Raw genomic sequence first — 11,374 nt, 5'->3', positions numbered from 1 at the left:
TCCATTGTAGCACCATCTTGCACATAGCAACAATCAACTGAATGGAACGGCATACAGTAAATGCTAACAGGACCTGACTGAATATTCTTGAGTTCAGAATATAATCTTATCTGTTTATAAGCCGCATCGCTTTGAATAAAGTACTTGAGGTTTCGACACTGCCTCTGCCATCATCATGAGGAGTAAAAACCATTGACTTCTGGGGCTGTGATAGTGTTCTCGTTACATAGGTGCGATGGCAGCGCCTGAAACCTTCGAGAGGAGCTGAACTGGTTCAAGGTTCAAGCGACACAAGTGGCCAGTTGGGGCACCAAACTTAGAGGGGTGTCAAAAGTGCACAAGTGCAAAATTTGTGTACCGGATGTGACACAATGAGCAGTGAAAACTCACTTCAGTGGAAGTGTATGTGTAATGTGGTGGGTGCCCGATGATATGTCACGAAATCAAAATCCCTTTAATATACTGACAATTTTGCAGTAATTTTAAATACAGTAAGTTCATATTCCACACTACAATGCTGCTGGAATACTTTGCGTTTCCACAAATGCTGTGTTCATTTAACTGTAATCGGTATTAAAAGGAATAGCTGAAGCCTGCATTTAGATTCCTTTCATAAGATTTAAGAACATTTCTGCCGCTTTAGTACTGATTCACTTACACAGATGAAGAAAAAGTCATTTTATTTTGATATAGCGCTCTCTAATCACGTACACATGCAAACGAGTCGAGACCTGCGCTGTCGAATAAGTTTCACTAAATGAGAATATTTTGCTGTTGCTTTAGTTGATGAAGTTGCTGGGAATATGGTAGGAGAAGCTACATGAGACGAGTAAGTGAAATGGCATTTAAAGTGTCTGATAATTACACCAGTACTATTTGTCCACAGGCTAGTTGAACAGAACAATCTATCACAATGTTTACGTGTGACACATCTTCCTAAAGACGGAAACAGAATTTCGAAAACCGTTTTTCGCTGTCGTTTTTACATGTCGCCTGGAAAACGCTGTTATAGTTCATGATTTAGTCAGCACGATCGCTATTTCTCTTTAATTAGAAGAGGTATGAACAGCTTCAGTCTAATAGCTCTACTTATCTTTCGCTGTACAGAAGGCCATTCCTTCCATATTAGCCGAAAATTTTTAAAAACAAGACGAAACTTGACAGCCCAAGCACGTTTCAAACCCGGTTGCTTTTACATGGGAACGAAAACCGATTGTGGAATTGGAAAACCGGCAACCATAAGCGGTAAGCGGATTTCCAGAATCGATTTTGAAGTGCTTACATGAGCACCCAGAATTGGAAAATCGGTTTACGAAATCCGGTTCTGGGAGCTCCATGTAAACGGGGTGTATGCTAGTTAGCTGTTCGAGCTGTGGTGAGGGTTATTATGTTAGACTGTGGTTACATGTACAAGTTTTCGATATATATGGACGTACGTTTGTGATGCGACGTTGTGATGTGTCTTCGCATTTATGAAGCTCTCTGTATTGTTGTTGTTTATGTTATGTTTTGAGCGCGGGAGAATGAGGTGCAGTGCATGGGTAATGAAATGATAATGCATGACAGCTGACACTGTATCAACGTTTTGTAATAGTGACACCGAAATGTTTGAAATTACGTGCAGCACTACTCTCTTTACTGTTGGGACCTTTCCCATGGTTTTCGTCTTGGAGGAAAATGATGAAAACAAAATCATCGCCCAAATGATCCAGGTGATATGACATGTCACATTCGTAGTGAAACCGCATTAGTCGTAATATGATATTTATTTGCAATTTGATGATTGCCATACACTGAACATTTGTACTGTCCGTTTGGAATCCAGCTATAGTGTTAAAATACGTTCTTGCATACACCTAACTTCACCAAACATAAATACTGTAGGACGTAGTATAACAAATTATGTTATATACGCAAGTTTACCGTCTGTGATACAACGTATTTATGTAGAGACCACGTTCTTGCTGAATGTAGATGTTAACATGATGTCTGCTATCATAAATGTAAGGATCAAAAGTTTGATACTAATCAAGCTTAAGCTGCCACATTTTGAGGGATATCTGCGTGGTGTAAGGATGAAGTGATAGTTCACTACAGTATCTCCCTATTGCAATTATGGAGGCATTGAGTGGTAGATGAGCACATAAAGAAGTGATGGTTCATGGTATCGCAGTTTATGAACTTTCTTTCTAATTCAGGTATACAATGTGTGTGTCTCTGTGCTCAGATGAACTAATGTTTGCAAATCTGTGTTACGGATCTAATTTATGAGCTTATTCACCACTCGCTCTCTCCACAGTTTGGTAAATGGCTACCTTTACTCATTTCATTATCATTATTTTGCCCAGAAATTTGTAGTATTGTAACCTAAAAAAGTTCATGTGGTAGAGAGCAGCCCATCCTCTCACTGTAGTACACAAAAAATGTGGTATGTTTATTAAGAAACAGAACCTGTTACTCAGTAGCTACAAAATTAAGTGCCAAAAGTCTGAAAATTACAGTCAAAACAATTTTTATGATCAGGAGAGCAATTCTGGAAGTTGTGAGGCACTACCATAAACAAATCCTATCTCATGGCTTCTCATAAAATTTGAACACTGTTCAGTCATATTTTGAGGCTGTCAGTGGTACAAAAATTAGTGTTAAAAGAAAGTTAAATTAGTCTTCCAAATGTTCCTGCTTCTTTTTATTTGTTTATATGGCCATTGAACATTTCGACAACAGTGTGATACAAGCCAGGAAATACATTATAGAAGATGTAATTGCTTATAAATTATGTAAAGAAAATTATAGTTGTACAAAGAAAAATATTTGCATATACAGGCTGTTTCACAATTTCTACCACAGTGCTTGTAGAAGAGGCTTAGTGGTTAAAGTTTTGCTAAGTGACCTTGTCCAGAAATAAAATAAGTTTGATGACAAGATCACTTTCAAATTGCCAGCTTCATGGTGGAGACCTGTGTGCTTTACAGCAGCTGATCCACCTGGTGACCACACTGTTCATGTTGCAAGGTGTATCGGTGATGCATGCTTACATAACCATGGTCCACAAACTCTGTTGTGTGCCAAATAATATCTATTCCTGCCAGAACTCGTGCAAGGAGATCAAATTCCAACTATACAGGAGTCTTATACACAACTCTTCATACTGCCCCATAAGAAAAAAATTGAGAGAGTTAAATCTGACAATCATGATGGACAGGGAGTTGGTCCAGCTCAAGCTGTCCACCTTTCACTGTACATTTACTTCAGATGTTCAAGAATGCCAGGTGCAAAATGTGCACATGTGCCCTCATGTTGGAACATCATTTGCTGATGGAGTGATGGTGGCAAATCTTCCAATAACTCCACCAGAACCTTCAATAGGAGTGTCAGGTATAAGGGACCTGTTAGTGCTACAGAAGAATGTACGACCCAGTAAGATGACCATCAATGATACTGGCTGATACATTGATACTGAAACGTTACTGAAATTCACTTGAATTTGTGGCATGAGGTGTTTTGTCATCCTGGGTGTGGCTGTTTCAACAATTATCAGCCTCCTTGGTGAAATGAGCTTTATCTGTAAAAAGAATGTAGAATGGAAACTCAGGCATGATGCAGAAACTGCTAACAGAAATTGACTCATAGCAGAAAATCTGCCAGTCAATGCATTCATGTCAGTGGTGAGGGTGAATTCGATGCATATGCAGAACGTGCCAAATACTCACATGGGGCACATCCATTGCATGGGCAATGTTTCAGGTGCTCGTTGTCATCACATAGTGATGGGTGTCTTCTTTAAAGTTGAGAGCACAGCCTATCAGTGGAGCACCACTGTCAACCCCCCCCCCCCCCCCCCCCCAGTTGCGAATGTACCAGTTTCTCACAGCTGTTGTTGTACGCAGATGCAAATATGCAAATGGTATGTGATGGACTCAGACAATCAAGAAAACATCATTTATACATTATGTTCAGCTTCACCATAAATTATAAACATCTCTGTGTGCTCTTCAAATGTGCACACTGCCATTGTGTGTTGTCTTGGTTGCCCTTAAAGACGGAATGACAAGTGAGCAAATTGCTGGAATAGTGATTTTAAACAGAGGGCACATTGCATCAGGGGACTGACACTGGTACTCTCTTCTCAGTTTGTGTGCATACCATGAAGCGGTATTTGAGAGTGATCCGATCTTCGAACGTATTTTATATTCAGATGATACATCTCTGAACATGGGTTCCTTATCAAGATTTGATCTACTAAGTCCCCTCTATAGTCCCTAGAAGCCTGTAGTAGGAATTGTGAAATACAACATGTATGAAAAACCACATGCTAGGGGTGTGTGGAAACGAAGTCTCGTCAAAGAAACCATCCCAGCATTTGCCTCAACGATTAGGAAAACAATGGAAAGACATAATCTGGATGGTTGACTGAGATGTGAAAACTACTGGCAGGAACCACTGTTCACTACCAGCCACTATTTCATGAAAACCTGCTGCCCACACCAATGTGTATTACATTTGATGTGGTAATATCAGTGGCAATAGTAGGAAGCCCCTCATCACAGCTAATAACAAAATGGAACTTATCACAGCACCACTTGATGTCATATTGTAACTACCTTTCTTCTCCCATTGGCAGTGATGATTGTTCTCTGAAGAAGTACCTCCAGAAAAAGGAGAAGAAGAAACAAGTGCAGCTGTAATTTATTTTTGAATGTGGCACCACTTCATATTTTTATGTTGTGGGGAAGCTTATTGTAAAAAATAAATAAATATAAAATAATAATATCTTGCACTTGTGGGTACTTATTTTCCATGTTAACATTATTTCTGTTCCTAGTCTTGTAATCATGTATTTTTCGGCTGAAATTGAGTAAACGTTGATGCTTTAAGAAAAGAATGGCCTTATATACACTGTGTTAAAAGTAAGTTATCCATGCTTTGTGAGGTGATAGTATGGACCAAAACAAAACGAAAATGATCAGTATACACAAGTTCTAAAATGGATATCTTAAGTGGTATGAACACTTCCTCATCTTAGCTGCTGTGAAACACATCTCATCTGCGGCAAGCTCTTTGCTATTACTAACAACCTACAGAATTCAGTAAACAAATGACGACACAGCCCTCTGTTATTGTTCATGGGTACAGTATGCAGTAAACATCTGTTAGTGTTGTAACTGTAAACCATTTCCACAGTTGTGTGCAAGTGCAGCATACATGTTACTTCTAATGGAATCATTTTGTGTTTGACAAGCTTGTGAAGTGCTTTTACATTGTAGTTTTAACTTTGCACTTACCAGTAGCTGAAGAAGCAAGGCATCAGTACCGATTTTCAGTTAATATATGGGCAAGAATTATTGCCGATAGCCAAATAGCACCCATATTGCCAAACAGGTTGACTGGTTCAAGGTATCTTCACTTCCTATCGAGTAAGTTACCTGTCCTACTAGAGATGGTACCATTTTAACAGTGGCTGGAGATGCAGTGAATGCATTTGGAACATGAGCCCATTTTCTCTAAAATGTCACAGAACACCTTTTACAAAAATTCAGTGGGCGAAGGATTGCCTAAGGTTGTCCAGTACATTGGTCAGCTTGTTTCTCCAACCATAATCCCTTGAGTGTTTGTTTGTGGGGGAAAATAAAATATTTGATGTATGCAAGCTCCATTTCTGACTTCAGACACTAGAGGAATGTGTTAACAATGGCTGCCACCACCTCTGTGACCAACATGGAGTTTTCCGGAGGGTGCATGGTTACTTAAGACATCTTCCAGAAGTGTGGCTTACTATGAATGTACACCATATTGAGCATCTCCTCTAGCGATGACTCAGAAGTGCAGGTCATTTATAATAGCAAACAGATTGCATTAGAAGCTATGCCACTTCACAGTAACAGAATGTGTTCTCATTTCTTTACTGCATTCTACAGGTTGTTTGTAATAGCAAAGAGCTTGCAGTAGAAGAGATGTATTTCACAGTAGTGAAGCTGAAAACGTACTCATAGCTCTTAAGGTATGCATTTTAGGACCCATGTTCACTGGACTTTCTTCTGACTTTGGCCCATGTTACTGTTTCTCGTACAACAGCAGACCAGAATGCAGTAAGCTACATATGGGTATATGGGGCCTTAGTACATTTTTAATAAAATGTCTTCATTTATAGTACTAGGTATTTTCCTCATAATGAATAGTGTGTTACAGCCTAAGTTTGAGTAAATCTTGTCGTTGTTGTGGTCTTCAGTCTGAAGACTGATCTGATGCAGCTCTGCATGCTAATCTATCCTGAGCAAGCCTCTTAAATCTTATTTGTGTGATTTTTCCAAGTCATGTATCTGTCCTGTACCACATCCAGGAATCTGTATCTTTTGGGCTGAATTTCCAACATAAAGTCTAAAGCTATCAGTGTGAACTACTCTGGTGGCATGTACCTGCAATTACATTGTTTTGCTTCCATTTATAAACATATTGTTGCTATAGAAATATTTATTTGCCTTTTCAATGCTCAGAGAGAGTTGTGTTTGAAGTTCATTAATGATGTAACAGCAAGTAATAAGACAAGTATAGTCAGCATAACTCCTCCAACAACATTTAGGTCTTTTATGTAAAGGATGAAAATAAATGGTCCAGATACTGAACTCTGTTCTCTACTTAAAGGGGTCTAAGACAGGTATTGGATTTTATATTGCACAGGGTTGCAGCCAGGCGAGAATTATTTAGGGAACTGGTTTAAAAAAATTATTTCAAATACCTCGGTCAAATCTTTGCAAGTTTTCTCGCAGAGCAACTTCGGTTGTGTCTGCATGACACAAGCTGCCTGCCTTTCAGAACCAAGGTAGTTCTCTTTAGTTAAAGCTGCTGACAAGAGAAACCTTGAGCGCTCTGAAACTGTTAGCAAATTCATGCCATCGGTTTTAGCCAATAGCATGTGTGGGATACATATCACGTGTGTGGATGCTGGAGGATTCTGCAGTGCACAAGACAGTTGCTTTGCTCTTTTGTGATCCAGACCTCAGGCAGAACAGAAGTTTTTCTTGGCTCTGCATTCTACTACCGGCTGCCAGCATAACTTAACATGAACCGTTTCCCCTTCCGTTGCCCACTTATCATCCTAGACTGGCCTAAACCTGGTAACTTCCTCCCTAAGCACACCCTTTGTATTCTGTACACCAAAATATATTTACTTTATTTTACATAATTTTCATTCTGTCATTTAATGGCAGCCCTAGATGCCCACTCAAAAGTCCTGACCATTCAACCTCATGTCCATTGTTGTCGTAAGCCATATGCAGCAACCTTCTTCCCCCTTCTCTGCTGATGTACAATATTTTGTTTCAGGACACTGTAATCTTTGTTTCACAAAAATTATACAGGATTGGCTTACTTTTCTCTTACACCATAATGGTAAAGTTGCTACACACATGTCTCATGACGTACACAATCAAGAGCTTTAGAAAAGTCAAGAAACAAATCACAAACTTTCACTTTTTTATCTAACTCTTTGAAATGATTGATACAAAGTTAGCAACTGCTGTCTTAGATGACACGTTTCCTAAAACTATACTTTGCCTCACTTAGGCTGTTCTGTATGCCTATTAGCTTAACTAAACTGTTTTTTATTACTATTTCCAATATTTTTGACAAGACAGAAGTTCTAGTTATGGAATTAAACAATATAATGAAAAGGATAGTTGCTACTCACCATATAGTGAAGATTCTGAGTCACAGAAAGGCACACCAAAAGGCTGTTGGAAAGTTAGCTTTTGACCAGCAAGGTCTTTGTCAAAAATAGATAACTTTTACACACACACACACACACGACCACAGTCTCTGGCAGCTGGAGCCAGTATGGAACTGTAATTGAGGTGTCTGTGTCCGCCGCTCGTGGTCTCGCGGTAGCGTTCTCGCTTCCCGAGCCCGGGGTCCCGGGTTCGATTCCCGGCGGGGTCAGGGATTTTCACCTGCCTCGAGATGACTGGGTGTTTGTGTTGTCCTCATCATTTCATCATCATCCAGGAAAGTGGCGAAATTGGACTGAGCAAAGATTGGATAATTGTACGGGCGCTGATAACCACGCAGTTGAGCGCCCCACAAACCAAACATCATCATCATCATGAGGTGTCTGTTTTGTTACCTTCCTTCTATAATGAACTTACTTTACTCTTTTTAAGCATTCAGGAAAAATATCTTCTTCCAGAGTTACTTTTATTAATAAAGTAAATGGTCCTACTGTATAACATTTACACGGAAGAGCCAAAGAAATTGGTACACCTGCCTAAAATCGTATAGGGTCCCCGTGAGAATGCAGAAGTGCTACAACATGACATGGCATGCACTTGACTAATGTCTGAACTAGTACTGGAGGTAACTGACATCATTAATTATGCAGGGCTGTCCACAAATCTATGAGAGTATGAGGGGTGGAGATCTCTTCTGAACAGCATGTTGTAAGGCACCCCAGATAAGCTCAATAATGTTCATGTCTGGGGAGTTTGGTGGTCAGCAGAAGTGTTCAGACTCGGAAGAGTCTTCCTGAAGCCACTCTGTAGCAATTCTGGACTTTTGGGGTGTTGCATTGTCCTGCTGTAATTGCCCAAGTCAATCGGAATGCACAATGGACATGAATGGATGCAGGTGATCAGACAGGATGCTTACGCATGTGTCACCTCACAGAGTCATTTAGAAGTATCAGGGGTCCCATATCATTTCAACTGCACACGTCCCACACCATTACAGATCCTCCACCAGCTTGAACAGTCCCCTGCTGACATGCAGAGTCCATGGATTCATGAGGTTGTCTCCATACCCGTACATGTCCATCCGCTCGATACAAGTTGAAACGAGACTCGTCTGACCAGGCAACATGTTCCCAATCATCAACAGTCCAATGTCGGTGTTGACGGGCCCAGGTGAGGAGCAAACCTTGGTGTCGTGCAGTAATCAAGGGTACACGAGTGGGTCTTCGGTTCCAAAAGCCGATATCGATGATGTTTCTTTAGGTGGTTCACAGGCTGACACTTGTTGGTGGCCCACCATTGAAGCCTGCAGCACTTTGTGGAAGGGTTGCACTTCTGTCACACTGAACAGTTCTCTTCAGTCATTATTGGTCCCATTCTTGCAGGATCTTTTTCTGGCCACAGTGATGTTGGAGATTTGATGTTTTACCGGATTCATGATATTCACGGTACACTTGTGGAATGGTGATGCATGAAAATCCCCACTTCATCGCTACCTCGGAGATGCTGTGTCCCAACATTTGTGCGCAAACTGTAACACCATGCTGAAACTCACTAAATCTTGATAATCGGCCATTGTAGCAGCTGTAACCGATCTAACAACTGTGCCGACACTTGTTGTCTTATATAGGCGTTGCCGACCGCAGCGCTGTATTCTGCCTGTTTATATATCTCTGTGTTTGAAGACGCATGCCTATACCAGTTTCTTTGGTGCTTCAGTGTATAATTTTTTAATTACATTAGAAATACTATTGGTACTCTTAGCTTTTGAAAGTTTTATTATTTTTACTATTTCATACTTATCTATTGGAAACAGAAACAGATTTTCTGTTATTTCAGCAGTGTTAATTTTTAATCTATAAAACTTCTCGTTGATTTTAGTTTTCTGCTGTCTATCGTACATCCTCTCTGGTGCTTCTATTTTTCGGAGAAACCCACTGTTTCCTTGCTTTCTTACTTATGGGACACATTGGTCCCATAGATGCCTCATGATATTTTAAACCAAAAATCCAAATGAATTAGTTCCACTCTTAACTATAGTTTGATACAGAATGTAATACTTTTTGCTGCTATTGGACAAATACGTGTGTTGTATCCGTCTACAAAAATCAGCTGAATTGATCTTCAGAACTGCCACATGTTATTGCAAACCTCTGTCTGTAGCATAAAAAATTCCCAGACATATTCTAAGTTGAAATATAATAACCTGTCTGGAATGAAACTATATTTCTTAGGACACCCAGTCTAGTTTCAGAGAGCTCCAGTTTCTCTTTGGCTCTTTCAGAAGTAATGAACTGGATTTCTTGTTCCCGTAATATTTAATGTGGTATCCAAAATATCTAAAATTAAAAACTAAACTCCTTCTGAACAGGCCTCAGAAGCCCCAACAGTACCTATGGACCACTGTGTCAGCCCCAGCCAATATGTGTCACTGAATGTGGTCAGTACACTGCTCTTCTAGCCATTGTCAGTTTTTCTAACTGGTGCCGCTACTTCTCAGTCAAGCAGCTCCCCAGCTGGCCTCAAAAGGTCTGAGTACACCATGCTTTCAAACAGCACTCGGCAGACCCATACGGTCACCCATTCAGGTACTAATTAAGCCCCAGATCGCTTAACTTTGATGATCTGATGGGAACTGGTGTCACCACTTGGCAAGGCCATCGCTATCTAAAATGTCTATGAAGGAAATATGTATGATTGAAGTACTTAGCTTTGCAGATGGACATAGCACTTATTGTCAGGAATATAGCAATTCATAAGTTTGGAGGAGAATCTTCCATGGGCTTTGAAATAATTTTGGGTGTGCCTAATGGAAAAGTGATATGAATATAATTTCAAACAGTGGAAAATCCAGGGTGGAAAGTAACGATATTGTGAAAAGGAAAGTTGCCACTCATCATATAGTGGAGATGCTGAGTCGCAGATAGGCACAACAAAAAGACTGTCACAAATGTAGCATTCAGCCAGTAAGGCCGTTGTCAACATTAGACAACACACACATACAGACTCACATAGACGCAAGTGGACCACCCTGTTGCTGAGTGCGCTACCAAACATGACATCCTTCATTTCAGTGACTGCTTCACTGCCTGTGCCATATGGATCCTTCCCAGCAACACCAGCTTTTCTGAATTGCATAGGTGGGAACTTTCCGTGCTATATATCCTATGTTCCCATAACCCTCCTGGCCTCAACCTTCATTAGTCATTGTCCTCTGCCATCCAGCCCCTTCTCTGTTCCCATTCCAGCACTACTCAGACCACATTCCTCCATCACATTGAATCTTTTTTACTTCTCTCCTTTTCTGCTATACCCCCCCCCCCCCCTTTTCTCTCCACCTCTCCGTTGCCCTCCCTAACCTCCTGAATGCACATAGCTGCCCTACCCTATTTCCACCTCGTCCCTGCATGTTCCCTAACAGCACGTCACTGTCCCCCACCCCTACCATACAATCCCCCCTCCCCACCCCAGCCTCCTCCTTACCTCCACCCAGTCGTCACTCCCATCGTGCACTGGTGCTGCTGCTTGCAGTGTGGCCTCAGTTGCCTGAGACTGCAGTCATGTTTGTGTGAGTTACGTTTGTGTTTGTGTGTGTTTGATATCTAATTTTGACAAAGCCTTACTTGCCAAAAGCTGTATTTGTGGCAGTCTATCTG

General features: G+C 40.7%; 1 protein-coding gene across 5 annotated transcripts in view; it reads left to right on the top strand.

The window, feature by feature from the left end:
* The first annotated feature begins 1,463 nt into the window (after positions 1-1,463).
* The window catches only part of LOC126175571 (telomeric repeat-binding factor 2-interacting protein 1-like), a 200,572-nt gene continuing 190,661 nt past the window's right edge, over positions 1,464-11,374 (top strand). For 2 of the 5 annotated variants that reach the window (XM_049922465.1, XM_049922456.1), the window contains exon 1: positions 1,464-1,712. Coding sequence is in view for 4 of the 5 variants with exons in the window: in XM_049922456.1 (XP_049778413.1) it covers positions 1,560-1,712 (153 nt within the window). In the remaining variant the exon portion in view is untranslated. The remainder of the gene's footprint in view (positions 1,713-11,374) is intronic. The other 3 variants (XM_049922440.1, XM_049922431.1, XM_049922448.1) reach the window with 2 other exon arrangements.

Source organism: Schistocerca cancellata, chromosome 1, assembly GCF_023864275.1.
Source record: "Schistocerca cancellata isolate TAMUIC-IGC-003103 chromosome 1, iqSchCanc2.1, whole genome shotgun sequence".
NCBI classification, from domain to species: Eukaryota; Metazoa; Arthropoda; class Insecta; order Orthoptera; family Acrididae; genus Schistocerca; species Schistocerca cancellata.
Note: the sequence above shows the minus strand (reverse complement) of the source record. Positions and strands in the feature narration are given on the sequence as shown.